Source organism: Mucor velutinosus (genome assembly GCF_035048745.1).
Source record: "Mucor velutinosus strain NIH1002 chromosome Unknown tig00001563, whole genome shotgun sequence".
In the NCBI taxonomy this organism is placed as follows: domain Eukaryota; kingdom Fungi; phylum Mucoromycota; class Mucoromycetes; order Mucorales; family Mucoraceae; genus Mucor; species Mucor velutinosus.
Genome location: NW_027041904.1, coordinates 2,594,390 through 2,612,248, shown reverse-complemented (window position 1 = coordinate 2,612,248; position 17,859 = coordinate 2,594,390). Strand labels below are relative to the sequence as shown.

The 17,859-nt window shown below is 40.2% G+C and overlaps 8 protein-coding genes across 8 annotated transcripts; 3 read left to right on the top strand and 5 right to left on the bottom strand.

Annotated features, from left to right (window-relative positions):
* Positions 1-4,328: 4,328 nt before the first annotated feature.
* On the top strand, positions 4,329-5,996 carry ATC70_009469 (uncharacterized protein; the record flags this gene model as incomplete). Its single annotated transcript, XM_064828701.1, has 3 exons — positions 4,329-4,701; positions 4,758-5,084; positions 5,149-5,996. 3 exons carry the CDS (start codon positions 4,329-4,331, stop codon positions 5,994-5,996), a joined length of 1,548 nt encoding a protein of 515 aa, XP_064685903.1.
* A 22-nt stretch (positions 5,997-6,018) lies between these two features.
* Positions 6,019-6,634, bottom strand: ATC70_009468 (uncharacterized protein; the record flags this gene model as incomplete). Its single annotated transcript, XM_064828700.1, has 3 exons — positions 6,019-6,186; positions 6,241-6,417; positions 6,473-6,634. 3 exons carry the CDS (start codon positions 6,632-6,634, stop codon positions 6,019-6,021), a joined length of 507 nt encoding a protein of 168 aa, XP_064685902.1.
* Positions 6,635-6,849: 215 nt separating this feature from the next.
* Positions 6,850-8,762, bottom strand: fcp1_2 (CTD phosphatase Fcp1; the record flags this gene model as incomplete). Its single annotated transcript, XM_064828699.1, has 6 exons — positions 6,850-7,838; positions 7,891-7,968; positions 8,027-8,079; positions 8,132-8,156; positions 8,214-8,390; positions 8,447-8,762. 6 exons carry the CDS (start codon positions 8,760-8,762, stop codon positions 6,850-6,852), a joined length of 1,638 nt encoding a protein of 545 aa, XP_064685901.1.
* Positions 8,763-9,426: 664 nt separating this feature from the next.
* Positions 9,427-11,641, top strand: EFT2_2 (translation elongation factor 2; the record flags this gene model as incomplete). Its single annotated transcript, XM_064828698.1, has 6 exons — positions 9,427-9,771; positions 9,829-9,859; positions 9,917-10,410; positions 10,470-11,003; positions 11,062-11,436; positions 11,501-11,641. 6 exons carry the CDS (start codon positions 9,427-9,429, stop codon positions 11,639-11,641), a joined length of 1,920 nt encoding a protein of 639 aa, XP_064685900.1.
* A 51-nt stretch (positions 11,642-11,692) lies between these two features.
* Positions 11,693-12,263, bottom strand: ATC70_009465 (uncharacterized protein; the record flags this gene model as incomplete). The annotated part of the gene is made up of 4 exons (XM_064828697.1): positions 11,693-11,768; positions 11,839-11,900; positions 11,960-12,091; positions 12,153-12,263. 4 exons carry the CDS (start codon positions 12,261-12,263, stop codon positions 11,693-11,695), a joined length of 381 nt encoding a protein of 126 aa, XP_064685899.1.
* Positions 12,264-12,522: 259 nt separating this feature from the next.
* On the top strand, positions 12,523-14,632 carry ATC70_009464 (uncharacterized protein; the record flags this gene model as incomplete). Its single annotated transcript, XM_064828696.1, has 4 exons — positions 12,523-12,627; positions 12,683-13,273; positions 13,333-13,969; positions 14,028-14,632. 4 exons carry the CDS (start codon positions 12,523-12,525, stop codon positions 14,630-14,632), a joined length of 1,938 nt encoding a protein of 645 aa, XP_064685898.1.
* A 357-nt stretch (positions 14,633-14,989) lies between these two features.
* Positions 14,990-15,544, bottom strand: BEM3_4 (Rho GTPase activating protein; the record flags this gene model as incomplete). The annotated part of the gene is made up of 1 exon (XM_064828695.1): positions 14,990-15,544. The coding sequence occupies one exon, from the start codon at positions 15,542-15,544 to the stop codon at positions 14,990-14,992; it is 555 nt and encodes a 184-aa protein (XP_064685897.1).
* Positions 15,545-15,820: 276 nt separating this feature from the next.
* ATC70_009462 (uncharacterized protein) lies at positions 15,821-17,076 on the bottom strand (the record flags this gene model as incomplete). Its single annotated transcript, XM_064828694.1, has 3 exons — positions 15,821-16,734; positions 16,797-16,955; positions 17,013-17,076. The coding sequence occupies 3 exons, from the start codon at positions 17,074-17,076 to the stop codon at positions 15,821-15,823; spliced, it is 1,137 nt and encodes a 378-aa protein (XP_064685896.1).
* Between the last annotated feature and the right edge of the window lie 783 nt (positions 17,077-17,859).

The window sequence follows — 17,859 nt, the reverse complement described above, 5'->3', positions numbered from 1 at the left end:
AGATGTTATAGCCTTTTATTTGAATGGATAAAAAAGGTGCTTTATTAATATTATATTTGAATATTGGTTTTATCCAATATAGTTTGTGTAATGTTGTGTGCTATCCAGGTTAATCGCTGTTTGATGTTCCTGTTAGCTGCTGGCGCTCTAGGTTTAAACCTGCGCTTCTTATTCTTGTTTGTGTTTAGCCTGTCAATGATATCCTGCAGATCTAAATCACTGTCAGAATACCCTTTAACCCTGACAGATATGACTAGCCTAAAAACATACATATGTATACAGCAATTTTTTTTGAATTCTTCTGCACTGTAACTTTTTGATATTTTACTCTATATTTTTCTAGGGGTAATATATGAGTATCCTCATTGCAGGTAGATGATAAGTTCTTTAAGGTCTCTGTAAACTGAAAATCAAGTGCTTTTGAAAATTTTAGAGCTGCACTATGTTTTAAATAACAAATACATACTGTAATGAAATAGCCACCCAAACGCAACTTGATTGAAAAGCGAAATTCATCAAATATCACTCATTCGAATTCATGCTATTTGGATCTATTAATGAAAGCGCTCAAATGTACATCAAAAACCCATTTAAAAGTACTAAAGTAAAGATGCATGCTTATATCGCACATCGTGTGAATGAATCACTCCTGATCACAGTGTATTCAATCACACCCATGATGGTCGTAATAAGTGATGATGGTATCTTTATCCAAATAAAATCAAATCAATAACAAGCATATTCAAATATGACAACTATGCCCTGCTGCCATAGATGCACAATATCCCTGATAAAGGGTTCCATACTTCAATAACAAACATTACACTTTAAACCATCAAGGTTACATTAAACCATGCTATGACGATAGCTCACCCAAGCCCATCAAGGTTACTCAAATCGACCCTTATGGCCAGTGCTCCTGCATTGATTACCACTTTAAATCAAACGTCAACAACATTTGCCAGATATCGCAATAGCAGCACCTATTGCTCTCTATCATCACTAACCCTACAAGCTAGGTGCAAATGTATAAATACTCTTCTTTTTTTTTACTCAATTCCAGGATTTTCAGTTCATTTTATACACAAATAGAATACAGTTGATCTCTATTGTGTTTTACTATTGCTTTATTTTTTTGTAAAATCTATTTAAACCTGATTTCACTGCACATACATTTAAATGAATCTTCAAAAAAAAAATTGAAGCAGCAAATAGCCGAATAACCTCCTCATAAATATTACACAACAGGGTAATAAGTATAATTTGCCCCTATTATTAATCTACTATTACCGTACAAAAAGTTGCAATGTTTTTCAAAACAAAAAGACAATGTTCTTGTTGTGCCAGAAAGGCTACAACTGTCTATAAAGATTAAGGTATTCTTGATGGGTAGATATGTCTGTGTTGTGCAACAACATGGACAAGCTATGATAATTGAAGTACATCTCAGCTATTTAAATACTGAGGTTCATCAGATGTGATAAACGTTGTTCAAGATAAATTGCTACTTTGGCATTTAGAACTTAGTATAAATAGAATAGCTCTTGTCTTCTTCAATAAATCTTTAGTTTTTGTGTCTGATCTTATTCAAATAAGTCTTTTCTTGTTTTTATAATATCAAACATTTTTTTATAAGCTACAAATAATAATCCTTTTATTCTTTGTACTTGACAGTTCTATATGAAACATGTAAATACGATGGCCTTAAGATGCGAATCTGTATATTATCTGCTTTGAGTAATTTCAAGGGGAAATTTCGCAGTGTAATCACAATGCGATGATATGACGATAGAATTCAGGACTATCCAACACGTAAGGACCTCATATTTTTGCCCTGCTGACTGATGCCCTGGTTTCCGAGATAATCAACATTGGAGATGCTGTTTTTAAGCGGGGGAATATATATACTTTAAATTAGAAAAGTTATTATTCTTGAATAAAGCAAGCTACAGTTGTCTAGTCTTAACAACAAGATTCTTCAACATGTCAAGTATCTATTGATAACTTAAAACCAGCAAGTTAATATGGCCGTTTTCGTACGCTCCGATTTTTAAAATGCTCGGTCAAATTCATCCTTGTGAGGTGTACACATGCGGAAGGTCAACGGAGCTTCAATTTCTATTGTTCTGAATGATGATCCATGGGATTCCAAAATCTATCGACCTTACGATTACGTGTTTCTTGATAGTAAACACCCCTTCAAACTTATATAAAACTTGTAGAGAATTCAAAGGAGAATACAATGGTATTCATATCAAGTTTCTGGTGTACATTGTTCACTTGATATTTGGTACAATTGTTTTTGCGATTTTCTGACTGTTTTCTAAAGATTAATCAGTATCTGTCATCAAAACATTTTGTTAAGCATTACTAAACATTGTAGGCCAAAGAATTTCCTATCGAATGAGCTATTGCTTGAAGCTCTGGTATGACTCTATCATAAAATATTGACAATACTATCCTGACCAAAAAGAGGTCACCCAGATTTTTCGCTTGCTATCACAGGCAGATTTCAAAGAAAAATCCATGATTTTGCATGATACTCTTTTTTGACCATATCTCAACAAATACTCACTGGATTCGCACAAAACAAAGACCATTCGATAGCTCTATATTATATCCATTATAATATAAAGAGTTTTAAGTACCAGATGTATGTTCCTTTCATAAATTTGCTCAAAATCATATATTTTATGAGCTACAAGCAGGGGATATTCAACTTTTTATTTATTTATCTATAATAACCATACCATCGTATAGAGAATTGAAAAAGAAACAGAAGCTATTAAGTTTTAAGCTCATGTTCACTTAGTACAATCAACCGGTACGGCCCTTTGAAGATTGACCATTTTCACTCCTTTTCATCATTACTCATCGACATCGCTCTCAACAAGCCCAAATAAAACACGCTCTGATCAAACAAAGTACCTTCTACAACTTTTACTAGACATACAATCAACATTCATATAGTAATTCAATGACTTTTATTAGTAGCATCTGCTCAAATTTTGCAAATTTCAAAAATCTCTCGTTTCTCATCATCAACGCATTATATCTAAAATCCAACTGCACCATCGTTTTCTACGCAAAAAATTGCTATAGAAACATGCTACTTTCAAAGCTCTAGCATCAAAGCATGATTCAAAGATGGATAAAAGATAAGGAAGAAAGAAAGGAAGAATCCAAACTAAGGAAAGAAGCTGGTTGTGATGTGGTCTTTTATACTTTTTGAAAGAGAAATTATTAGGGACGGCTTAATTTGCATGGGAAATACTAAAACTTACAGTGCGCACAAATTAAATACAGCTTTTTACATCAAGTACTGTGACAACAAGAAGTACTATGGCAAGGCGGCCTTGCACAATGGTTGCGAGGTGGTAACATTAACAGACAGATCTTTGTACATTGGAAAATATTAAAAGGTATGGTAAGGAAGAGGTTGTAAGGAGGTGATAGATGAAAAGATGCCAAACAAGATTAGGAAAAACTAGAAGACGTTAAACTAGAAGATTGATCAAGTATCATACGAGGAACACAGTTTGGAATATTACAATGAAGAGCCTGCGCCATACTGTGTATGAAGGCAAGCAGCATGTTTCGGTAAATTATTTATATTCCATCCTATAAACCAAGCTTTAATCTCAACAGTTTCGATCAATAAAATCAACTCAAACCAATATTTATTAGATAAATCAGTAATAAGTATAAAATCAGGCCTTCTACAACATGTTATTTCAGAATGTTGTACGATTTCACTGCCTTCAGAACTGACACTGGCAAATAGACACCAGCAGCAAGCTTCCGTTCTTGCGGCTGTTGTGTAAACACCTGGAAATTGGTAACACAATCACATTTACGAGAAGCTTAAACTAGTGCAAACCACTATATTCAATATCCTTGTATAATGTGCTGATTATCATGTGCGAATAGACCGTCTAATGGATTTTATGGTATTTGCACCCTCCTTGAAATGCACAAATGCTCGTTACTCTGTTGGGTATATTCGAGAACAGCAGTTTATCACAGAGAAAAACCAAGGTTTGTTCCATATATTTGAGTTCAGTTAATGTATTTGACGATGTATTTATGGCTCGATCTTTGCAGCTTATCATATGCTATCAAAAAACATACATCAGACAGAACCAATACCACACCATTTGAGTGTGATTTGCTCCCATTATCAGTCAGCATCAAGGATGTCTTGATGCGAGTTGCTGAAGATGCCAGATGAGATCAAGAAACGCAGAGAGTAATGAAACACCGTCTCCAACATTAATTAAGAGCTCGAGTTTTTTCCTTCTTTCCTCCTCTCTTTCCTTCATATCATCATGAACACAGTAAACGGCAATGCCATCAATGGGTCACGAGTGCGCAGACGTGATCAATTTAAATCATTTGTAGCTTCAAAAGGCCAAGCTCTCAAACAATATTATATCACACCTTCTGCCTCTTCCTCAACAACGACATTAGCAACAAGCAGAGACATGGCAGTAGAAAATGATCTGAAGCGTAGCGACACTCAGGAGATTGATGACATTCTAAAAGATCCAACTCCCGAGATAATTCAGCCACAATGTATGCTGTTCCCCACTTATGCTTGTCAAGTAGATGAAGAGGATCAAGAAACCAAATACAAGATCATACTTGCTGGCTGGGCTTTTGCAAAACCTGGCTCAAATCGTCTTGACCGTTGGTTACTAGGTACATGATTATCAGATGTTATTAAAGAGTATATGATGCTCATGTTGACCAACTAGCTGCTGGTAGAACGTATGGAGGATTGGCCCGAGATTCAGTTGAAGATAATCATTTCTCAACATTGTTGAATCAATTTCGTTGTCAGACAATGCGCATGGTTGATATACAACTCACTCTGCCAGGCATCATTGCGCAAAAGATCATTGACGATAACACAGACAAGATACCCATTGAGCAACAAGAAAAGATCAGAGATTTCGCTGCCTCTGTAAACACGGGCCCGAGTGGTAGATTTCAAAAGGAAGTTTTCTTGGATCTGGATGAAGTATTGGCATTGAAAAAGAAGCAGGATCACTTAACTGTGCAAGCAAGTTTCACCGACAATGGTACTAGCACAAACATAATGATGCAATGGATACATAAGCCAACTGTCTTTTTTTTCTCACATAGAACAACCGTTTCCGGGTTACATTGATATCATTGAGCCCTATGGCATTTCCATTATTTCTGATATAGACGATACAATCAAAGTGACGGATATTCTGGATGGTAAAGACGCTATTCTCACAAACACATTCTTCAAGACGGCAGTTGAAGTACCCCACATGAACGAAGTATACAGGTCATGGGCTAGCGAAGGCGCACATGTCCATTATGTGTCCAATTCACCATGGCAAGTGTATCCCGCGCTGAGCGAATTCATCACCAACAAGCAATTTCCACAAGGCAGCGTGCATCTCAGGGCTGTCAGTACTCAAGAGCTCATTCGCGGCAAACCCGGTAAACACAAGCTGGAGATGATTCCAAAGATTCTACAAGACTTTCCTCGTCGTAAATTCATTTTGGTGGGTGACTCTGGGGAGATTGATCCTGAAGTATACCAGCAAATCTACAACCAATATCCAGACCAAATCATAAAGATCTTTATACACGATGTAACGTCTCAGCGAGCAAGAGACGCGGATAAACTAGCACAAGAAAGACCCGACTCTTACTATAGAAGTCTAAGGAAATTTTTGTCCAGAGAATCGTCTTTACTGAGAAGGGGATCCACTTCACAATTAGCGATGGATGCCATGGCAGAAACTGAAGTACCCGAAGAACAACAGCAGATATCCAATCCCGAAATCCCTCTGCTGACAAAATTGGAGCAATTTGAGGAACGTATGAAACGAGTGTCTAGTGGCATGAGAGAAGGCGTGTTTACCGTATTCACATTAGCATCGCAACTCATGCTGGATCCTGTTGTCGCTGAGGAATTCTTAATGTCGAAAACTAGCACAGACTTATCTCTTTAGAAGCCATTACACTAATAAATTTTCAAACTACTTGAGCATCTTGTTTAATCATGGTTTTACAAAACAGTTTGAGTCGAAATGCATCAACGCCATTGAGATAGTATCTGTAGAGTCGCTTGTCCTTGATGAATCCTAATCGTTGGTATAATCCCAGTGCGCCCTGGTTGGTAAATTCTGTTTCTAATACCACCTATTGATATCTGGTCAATCATCCGTTCTCTGCAATGTTATGATGAAACCGTACCTCGTCTGCATTCATATCCTTCATAGCGTGTATAGCCTTTTTGACTAGGTTGGATCCAATCGACAATTTGCGATGTGTCTTTGCTACTGCCAACATAGCAATGTATCCTCTAAGTCTGTCTTTATGTCTATCTAGCTTGCAGATAATCACGCCTACGTATTTGTCGCCATCTTTTGCCTGTAGGACCAAACATGAGTAAGAGTTTCTCAAGAAAAGAGCCACCAAAGCTTACCAAGAAGCACAAGTTTGGCCAATTGTGAATAAAGTAGCGATATGTATATACTGAATAAGGCTCTGATAGGTCGTTTTCGATCAGACGAATGATCTCTGGCAGCTGTAGTTCTGACTTGTATTCACTGTATTCGATGGTTTTTTTTTGTAAACTGACACTCATGATGGTTTGGTAAGAACAATACAAGATGAACAGTCAAGATTTCAGTTCTCACATTTGATAAAGCGTCACGGAGCTCAGTTGAAAAGGAGTTATACTTTAAAGCAATGCTGATTATCTAGTAGTTGGTTTACTTTATATTGAACATTTAGAAAACTCCATGTGCCTCGAAAAAGAGCATGAGAATAGCAAATTTAAGTAGGTTGATGCATTTATTGTTATTTCCGTAAAGAAGAGGAAGATGCGGAGAAAGATGTAGGAGAAGACATTGTGATGTTACTGTTCATCAGTGTCTCGAATTGCTTGCCAATGGCTTCTACTCGACCGCTTTGCTTCCAAAATGCTTCCTCACTGTTGGCCTGTTGTTTTTGCACTAGCTGTTGTTGTTGCTGATGCTGCTGCTGCTGCTGCTGCTGCTGCACTACTCGATGAGGTGATGATACCGATTTAGACCTTGGTTTTACTGGAGGTGCTTGAGGAGGTCGTGGTGGTAAATGCTGCTGTTGCTGACTGTGTGCTGCAGGCGATCGACTTGGTTTTGGAGGGGGAATCTTTATTGAGGAGGGAGGTGTGTTGTTGCAATTAGTAGTACGGTTGCTATTAGTACTGCTGCTACTATGGCTGCTGGTGGCTGTGGCAGTCGTTGCGGTCATTGGTCTTTTCATCAAGTCGGTATCTGACATTGTCTTTGCATGGAATATCCTTCTCGGCGAATTGGTGGGAGGTAATGATGGCGGTGTGATGGCATGATCTGCTGATGATATGGAAAGATTGCGAGGCTTTTGTGGTAACGGTGGAGGAGGCGCCTTGGTCTTTTTGATGCCTTCAAACAAATCCTGGTAATGCTCTACCATGCAATGGAAGAGTGCTCTTCCAATGTTCAGTGTAGGAATAAAAATAACGGCTAAATTGGATATCGACATTCTGTTCTCTGATTCATGATCTGCTACGTTCTTTAAATGTTTGCATAACAACTGGAGTAAACAAAAGTTGTAAATGGGAAGCCTGGATGTGATGGATTTAACAGTGTTTAGCAGCTCGGGTGAGATGGGCGGTAGTTTGCTGGTCTCTACCGTGGACAGAGAGGTGGTGACATTAATAGTATCTTCCATTGCTTTTCTGTCGCCTTCGTTGGATGATTTGATGGATTGCATAAATTGTTGAGAGTATTCATGGTTGAGTTCCAGTGGGATAATGGGCTCAGGCACTAAAAATAATGGTCAGTAGACATGGTGTGGTGCACACTCTGATAGACTTACATTCTCTCAAGTACATCTTGAGTAATGTTCCGACAGCATGAGGATCTGGCTGTGTTGTATCAAAATCAATGTCGGATCCTAAGGGTTGCGTTAAGACAAGTTGATTGCAATAGAGCTGTTCTCTTGCCCCACTTACCATCATTGAACACTGCTCTCAATTTGTTCACAGTGATTGTACTTCCCGGAATCCTAACTCATCATGAGCACACGGACATGGCCTCTAATTGTAGTAAAATATTACCTATACAATCCAACTTCGTGTATGCCTAGGAATAGTATATTTTAGCATGAATAAAACTGATAAGCAAACCATCCGCCCATACCAACATGATCCAAGTACTCTATACAGCGTTTGAATACAGCCGGTATCAAATCATCGGCATCAATTTTAGTCAATGCCACTGCCACCTCCAAAGGCATGCCAAATACTGCATTTTCAGATTGTGATATTGAAGAAGAAGAAGAAGATTGTCTCGAGTTGCTGTTATGAGCATTTTCCTCTGTGTATTTTGTTGTAAGCAACTTGGCAACACACAGCAGCACAGCAACCACAAACCTGCTCTGTCCTTTTTCCATCTATCGACTGCTTCCTTTCCCCGCCTGGACCATTCTATGCCAGTTTCCTTTGCTTTGCTTGAATACATGGCACCACGCTGCTTCCACTCGGGTAGCTTTTCTTGCATAGTTGCATTTATCTCGGACGTCTTTTGTTCAACTTGAGAACGAGTCTTTTGTACAAGGTTGGTGAAAAACTGCTTTGAGTTGGATGTAGGTGTTCTGTCTTCTGTCAAATCATCAGCTGAATACGCTGAGAATGCTGAAGACATGCTAGAGTCTGAATTCGTGTCGGATAATGCCGAGTTGCGTCTCATTTCAAAATGCTTTTGAATAGGAAAAGAGAAAAAAAAAAAAGCACTCGACATGATTTTCTGGCTCGATTGTTGTTGAAATGGCTGCTGACTTTCAACAGACAGTGGTACTCTTGGCCATGGACAGCCTGACCAAGGCTCATTTTGCAATCATGGCATCAAATATCGTAGCTTGTTCAAAGGATGGTATGTGTTGTAGTCTTACATGGGACATATTCACTTGCTAAGAACGTTGTTTTATCATAAACGAATATTTTGAAAGCAGAGTGCAATGATGGGCCAATTTGTGTCATTGAAGATCTCAAGACAGTGAGCCTGGATGTAAAAGATTGCTGTTTACTCTAGATGATTGTATTGTTTGCAGAAGCACACTCAATCACATTGACCCAACATCAGGATGTTGCATACTAGTTAGCCATGATGAAGCATGCTCAAAGGCTGAGCAATGATGGCTAGGCTACTCTTGACGTAGCGAAGGATCGAATGTGAAGTTTCATTTGGACAAACAAAGGGCAATGTAGTTGATGAACACTTCCACATCTGCCCACATCTGGACTGTTTAATTTGTAGAATTTCGTGCCTACACACCCAATATCATTTGACCTCCCTCTCTTTTTTTTCTCTTTTTCTCCCCCCCTTTCACGCATTATTACATATACACCATACCATGGATTCACAGCAACAACAGACGGAGCGCCTAATTGACAGTATACAGCAAGAATTCAAACGACTCAATACAATACAGGATGAAATTGGTCTGCAAACAGAGGCCAAGGACGCATCTAACGCCAATTTCTTTGATGCTGTAACCAGTTTTGCAAATGAAAAAGTGAATCAAATGGAAAAGCAAAAGCAGCGCATCATTGATGAAGTAGAGGCAGCGCAGACTTCAATTCTATCGTACAAGAAGCTAATGGGTGAATTTGCTTCTGATAGAGCTGTCTTGGATCCATCCAAATCGTTGCAAGCAAATTTGGATGATTTACAAAAGGAATTGGCTGTGGTGAAAGAGGTTTGCTGAAACAGAGAGAGGGCGTGTGCCAATACTTGTTTCTAAAAATTGCTATAGAAATATCAAGAGCGACTTGTTGCAGTGGAGGGTAACCTAAACAACATGCCTGCAATAAACAACTGAAAGCTCATCACTATTCTCATAGAACAATATTTGCAGTTAAAGGAATTCAAGCAGGCCATGGGTGATTTCGTGGATACAAGCATGCTGAAAGACACCAACGTTGATGTCTCTTCTACCGCTGTTGAAACTATTGACAAAGAAATTGCACGATGCGAAGTGGAATACATGCGAAGAAAGGAGATTGTGGATGACTGTGTCGAACGCATTTGCAGTATGTTGAATCAGCTTGGATTACAGGCAGAAAGGGATCGAGACAGAATCATTGAATTGTTCCTCATCGAGAATGATCCTCACGAAAAAATGCATCTTTGCAATATGCTGGTGTCTGACGACTTTATGAAATACATGGCAAAGAGGATCAAAGAACTAGACGAGCAGAAACAGCAAGTGGAGTCTCGCAAGGAAGAAATGATTGCCAGTCTCAAGCATCTTTGGAATCGACTGCATATTGATCAACAAGAATGCGAAGTGTTTCTAATGGCAAATCGCGGTTTGACGACAAAAGACCTAGACAAGGTAAGGAAGCGCTGTTTCTTGGTATGGAATAGAAGAGTCATTGACCACCTTGTGAACAGTTTGAAGCAGAATTGACCAAGCTAAACGCACTCAAGCAAGAGCGCATTGGCGATTTCCTTCAGACAGCAAAAGAAGAACTTGTATCGTTGTGGGATAAACTGTACTACACTGATAAGCAACGAGCTCAATTTCAACCAGATCAATGCCAAGATCATGTCACCGATGTCGTGCTGGAAGCGTATGAAAATGAAATATCCAGACTTCAATTGGAACTGGAGGATTCCCGCTATATTCTGGAGCTGATTGAGAAGCACATGAGACTGAAAAAGGAAGTGGAAGAATTTGAAGCAACTACAAGTGATCCCAATCGATTGTTTGGTAAAGGAAACCGTGATCCTGGTCGTTTGCTGCGTGAAGAGCGATTCAGAAAGCGTATTTCAAGGGAATTACCCAAGGTGGTCAAGGAATTGGAAGGTGCCTTGTTGGAATACGAAGCCTTGAAGAGCCGTCCTTTCTTGGTCTATGGTAAATCCTACTTTAATGTCATTTACAATGATGCAGATCAGGAATCTGAATCGACTCTGGTGGAAAAGGTGTGTGTGTTTTGTCCGTTGTTTACTTGTATGGAGTGTCACTAATTCAATGCTATAGCCAAAGACACCTCGTAGAGAACAGAATCAAACTAGTTTACTCCCAAGGACACCACGACGTCCTGAACAAATAACATCGATGCTTCGTAAACCCATGACGAGTCCTCGGCCCACAAAGACCAAGCGCCTTATTTTCAACACACCTCAATTCCAAAGAGCCAAAAGCTTTAGTCTAACTACTACCACTGCTGATACCAAGATTGATACATCTACTAGTATTTTACACAAAGTGCGAGCCAGAAATAGTCGTCATCGAGAACAGAAACCCATTAAACGAGGCCATATTTTTGACGATGACGACGATGAAGATGAGGATGAAGATGATTTCTATCCAGGTGCTGGTTCACAAAACGAAAACAAAGCACCTCATCACATTGTAAGTTGTATAATCTTACAGGACAGTGGATTATCTCTAATTCAGAGCTTTGATCTCTTTATAGAAACCTCATACACTGAAAAGACGCAAGCAACACAATCAAACTGCCGTTGGATCTCAGCCGGAAGGCGATATTGCGCTTGATCTAGGCATCTTTGATGATGGACCTGACTTGAGCGATATGTCTGAAATAGATGCTGAGTGAAATCTAAATTTTTTATTACGTTTATGATGCTCGATAAATAAAACCAGTGAATTAAGCGCTGTGGATAAAGAAACGCCAGTAAAAGTAACCAAGGAAGAAAACTACGGGAATAATGATACGAAGAGGACTAAGAAAAAAAAAAAATGTGTTTTTTTTTTATGAGTACGATCCACTACGCTACTACTACTATTACTTACTTTCCACCTTGTCCATTGGCAGTGTGAGCTAAAACTGGTGCTTCCACCTTGACAGGTGTTGACTATAGATATATACACATCAATGTCCAATTCCCTTCATCCTCTTGTTTTCTTTACTTACAGCGGGATCCACATCACCAACATAGTATTTCTCGAGCATCTCACGAGCATCAGGAGAATGACCGACATCCTCAAATGGTCCAGTAGCATCTCTTGCACCTTCTTCGATCAAAATCTCATCACCACCGGGATGCTTGACAGAAAACAAATCAGTCTTCCACGCGCGCAGAGCTTACAGGCACTTGATGTCTTACCTCATCCAAAAATTTAGTGATATCATACACTTTCTTGTCAATGATCATGTAGAGATCATTTCTAGTGTTGTGCTTGGAAACCTCCTCATAAGTAAGAATTTGAGCAGACATGACGATGATGATGTGTGTGTGTGTGTGTGGAGAAGAAAGAAGAAGAAGAGAAAGAAAGAATACAAACAATTTGTAAATCTGGAGCGCCGGTTCATTGCCCCATTTCATGTTATCTGTCGTTTTAAACCACAGTCCTCTCTCTTGTTGGTGTTCTTTGTTTGTGATGCCCATTATTAAGTCTTTCCACAGACAGTCCCTCTCTGATTCTCTCTTTCTTTCACTTTCCATTCATTCACCATATACATACACATCTCTTCAAATGGCTGGAGAAAAAATCATCAACTTTAAATTAGATGCTCATACCATTGAAAAGTTGACAAAGCAAAAGTCGCTTCACGTTGCTTATAGGAAATCAGGCGTTTTGGTAAGGTGTTTCTTGCAGTTGTCAAAAGAACGAGAAGGACTTAGCCGCAGAACAGGAACTTGTCATGGATGATGCTCGAATAAGACTCGATACAATGAAGGGATCTAAATCGCCTCGAGCTGCTGACGCCACCTACTACAATAACAACTCCAGCACGCTCCATTACCTAGGCGATACAGTAGTTGCTACACCTATTATTCGAAAGATACAAGAGGAGAAGAAACCCAAAGCCAAGGATTCTGCCGAACAACGGGACAAGGTGACCCGATTGTTAGATATACCCAGCACAACAGCAACATCAACAACAGCACCAGAGACGAAATCAAAGACAACATCTAGCTTGAAAAAGCCGAGTTCCAACAAAAAGTCAAAACCAACCAACAGTATACCACCCACACCCACCACACCTTTATCGGCTTCGTCCTCGTCTTCCAGAGCTACACAGAAGACATTGAAATCATCCAAATCATTTGACCCTGCTGTAACAAAGACAACAGCGCCCTCTGAGGAGAAATACTCTATGAAGTCTCGCATCTTGCAGCGACTAGCTATACAGCCATGGTCTTTGATTGAGATGACGAAATCATTGAACCGATCTCAATTGGAACGCTGCGAGCAATTGGAAGTGAAGCACATTTTGGACATGGTAATACACATCAGCCAGAAAGAAAGAGAGGTTCTCGCACACTAACCTGCAACTATTAGGTGGCATTCCCCATCAAGAAGGATGAACGCAAAAAGTTCTGCCTCAAGCCAAAACACTACAAAGACATACAGATTTGGACTTGGCCATTTTATTCAAATGAAGACAAGAAGATTGCCGCTGAGAATGCAAAGGAAGCTTACGATTTATTACAGAGTCAAGGTGTAGACAGTGATCGATCCAACCTGTATCATCCCGATTCACCTTATAAACCACCTGCCATGACCAGCCCCATGCTTGCCAACGGTAAAAAGATAGCGTCGCCTCTAAGTAGTCGAAAAACATCCTCCTCCTCTTCCTCTTCGGCACAGCAGCAGCAGCAGCAGCAAGAAAAGGGTAAGGGTAGATTAACGCCTGTAGATCATGCTTCTCCCAGTACACCATTGATGAAATTAGCTGCTTCCCCGCTACAAAACAAACCCATTACACCGACACCACCATCAGCAACCATGACGCCACCCCCACTGCCTTCTTCATCACAGAGCACACCCACACAGCATTATTTGAAGCCTTCTTCGGCCAACAAGAAATATGGTTCCAAAGCATTACCTCAACAGAATGGCACCACCACCAGTGCTTCAACGCCCACTGAAAAGTTATCCCCGCCAACAAAAAGAAAGAACATGATGATGGATGATGGTAAGCATCTAATTATAACAATGAGAATTGCGCTGATGGGTTGACTTGATATTTGTAGTGGATGTGCCTAGCCAGAATGCGCTGGTCATGCCAACTCCTCGGCACAAAAAGAGAGCAAAGGAATCATCATCTGCAGCCATCTCCTCTACTCCTACACCACCTATTAGCAAATCTAGCAAAATGGCGTTACCTACCTCAGCAGCACCCACACCGGCTGCTGCTACACCCACCATGACTACTGCTTTACCACCACCTCCTCCTTCTCCTCCAACGAACAAGGAACCCACCAGCATCAAACCCCTCAACATCAAGAGTCAACACAAATTCAATGCCTACTGCCACAGTTATGTAAAACAACAAAAGGACTATATTCGCATTAAACGATTTTTCAAGAGCAATTTTCCTCAATACATTCAAGTCTTGCAAGCGACAGAGCCGCCCAAGGGCACAAAACGATCCTACTACGATTTGAATGCTGAATACCAAGCCATGTTGAAATCAAATTACCTCAAGCAAGGCGATGATGAACAAGCCTTCAAAGAAGCGCAAGACTTTTTGGTGGATTGCAATAATAAGCGCAGAAGATTGAATTACATGTGGACTTCGATCAAACAGAATTTGGATGAACATCAGTACACTATTCCAAAGAACTTGTGCAAGTAATATATATGTATATATACCCTTTTCTTGTGGATGATGCGTTCAATAAACAAAGTGTATCATGGTTGAGCATGAATCAAGAGAATGCGAATGCGCTGAGGGAGTATGTTGTGTCTGTATGAAGCATTTGACATTTAGAGCCACACCATGCATATAGCTCTCGTATACGTTACTGCGTAAGCACAGGTTATGTCGATATCACCATTGCCTCTAAATGACATCAAGTGGGAGAGCCGAACAGGTGAAGGAGCTTTATTTTATATTTGAGTGTAGACGTATCTATAATGTTTTAATATATTTACATGAATACCTTTAAACGAAAGGTACTTTATTACTATTGGTATTACTGTAGTCAATGGATCAATACACAACAGACACATTATCGTCTTTGGCCGAGTTCGTAGATCGGTAAGAAGGTGGATACATCATGTCTTGGTAAGCTGGCGGTGGTGGTGTATACTCTAAGCTGGAGGATCGGATGGATGCTTGTTGATGAATGGTAGGTGCCAAGAAGGAGCTTGGAGGAATACCTACAGTGGAAGGGTTGTAGCTTGTATTGTCTATGGATGACGGCACACCCTCCTCATCATCATCCTCACCATTGCCATCCTCCTGCTCCTCTGTCACAACGATATGCTGATGTAAACCTGTAATTTCATCTTGATCTTGTTCCATGTCGGCAACAGGCACGTTTGTCGCCGCACTCAGTTTTCGACTGATGATCAAAAGAGACATGTAGATGGCAAACGGCACCAAGAACAGGATGAGGATGGCCCAATACGGGATGGCGCTAACTGTATTGCTGACAACGGGTATAATGACACAGAGAGAGACGAGAAGAATGATAAATGTCAGGTGAATCAGACATGTCCATTTGTTATTCTTGTTGCCAATGGATGAATCTGTCGTTTTCATTTCTTGTGGTGTTGGTGATGGTCGTGGCGGCGAATGGAGCAAAGAGCCATAAAGCAAGCTTTTCCTTGGTTACAAGCCAGCGTTCAATTTACGAGCCAAAAAAATAACAAAAGGGAAAAAAAAGAAAAGCGAAAAAAAAACGCACTATTTATGTGCTCTCCTTTACACACACAATAACAACAGCAACCATTGTGTTCTATCTATATGTTTCCCCTTGCAAGCTTGTGAAACTCCTTGAATTTTTTGTGTCATCCATAAAAGCAATTTGGGCGTTCGTTACTGTATTTGCGGCCGTCTTCTTTCCTCTTGCTCTTGCTCTTGTTCCTGATCATTTAGCTCTTGTATTGATAGGGAGGTCTGCGAGGAGGATTGCATCTGTGGTTGATGTCTGGTGTTGGGAGGCCTGGCCCAGTCTGAATTGGACGACAAAAACGTATTAAATACAGGCGAACTCACAATGGTTGAATTATGGACGGATGACGAGGACAAGTAAATAGGTATCCAAATAGGCTGTTGCCCAGATGATGCTGATGCTGATGTAGCAGCAGAAGGGTGATGATCAAAAAATGACATTCCACGAATCTGTGTGACAATGGCTTGTTCATATTTTGGAAGCGAAGGGTCTTGACAGTGATACGATGGCAGACTTGTATAGCTGCTGTTGCGACTATGAATGCTGTGTTGTTGCATTGGATTGTGCTGAGTGGATTGGAATGAAGGGGGTCGACTATGAGGTTGTGCTGACTCATTCATGCTACTGCTGCTGGTGGATGTCAGTGATGCTGTGGGTAAGGGCTTGACGGGTGGATGACAGAGTCCGCAACATAAATAGCGATTGATCCATGGCCAGTATTTGGTTTTATAGAATACGATCCTTACCAGCCATATCACTAGCAGACAGGAAACAAAAGAGCAGACGGATATCAGCGCTATTGAGGTCGGGCTTCTGGTTCTGGGATCAAACGGGCTGCGATGTGGATTGGCATTGCCGCTACTAGTGGTACCATATGTTGGATGATGTGTGTTGGTTACTGTAGTGATATTGGTGATGGGAATAGGTATTGGTGGAGGAGATCCATTGTTCAATATAAGCTGACAAGAACTGCTACATGTCAAATTTCTCCAAACATGCTGCTGTGCTGAATCCCCTTGTCGGTAAGGGTAGCAAGCAGTGCTTGTATTACAATCATCTGAGACGCAAAATGCATGTATTAGCGTAGGCACAACAGAATGGCCCATCTCTGCTATATACCTTCATCATCACCATCGTCATTACCATCTTCATCGCCGTCGTAGTTGCTGCTGCTGCTGAAGCCAGATGATAGGCAATAGTTGTAAAAATCGTAACCATAGGGCTGGTTGGTCACTGCGCATGTGGAGCCATCATTATCTCCAGTGGAATAAGGTGTTGCTAATATACACACACTGGGAAGACACATGGCACAAAATTTGCATACACCATTCATACATCCTTCCCCGCTAATAAATGAGCAGCTGCTGTTGTCGCTATTATCGTCTTGCTGTAATGTCATTTGTACACTCCATACTAAAATAAATAGACTACTCAGATGTTGTTGGAATGATAATATCATCTTTCAACCAGAAGAAAAGCAAAAAGAGAAAGGGAAAGAGAGAAAAGAGGAGAGAGAGAGAGAGAGAGAGAGAGAGCAATTGCCAGCCCACGCACCCACATTGCATGTACAACCTTGCCACCATAAAATCAATGCTAAATTTAGTCTTGTACACACATCACATATAAACAAATTGGATGAAAATGACGCATAAAAATCAATATTTAATAATACATGGTAGTTATCTACATGTTTGTAGCAATGGGAGTATGTATCAGTAGCAAAAAATGCCCTGAACTATATGTATTTGTTAAAGACTATGAGCATTTTAGCTAGCATCTAATCTATATGGCAGCCAGACCTTGATACATATACCAAGACCTTCTACTGCTGTTATGGCATTCAGTATCATGCGTCTTGGGTTTTTGACAAGCAAAAGTTGGTGTTAGTTGTGGCATGAATACCTTTTTGAGCAAGATTTACTTGATAGAAACTGCAACCAAGCAACACCATACATAGTTCATTGTATACCTGTACCACTGCTGCTGCGATAACACGTAGTTACGATCTACAAGAGTTGTGCTCATGTGTGCTGAGGGTTGAAGTGTAGCGACAGTGCATTGAAGCCAACATCAAATATGCAGCTACTGCTCCTATCATCATTTTACTGTAATGTGTCATGTAAACCCAAACAATATAGAGCATAATTCAATCTTTTAATAAAGCAAGGTATTCATATAGGTA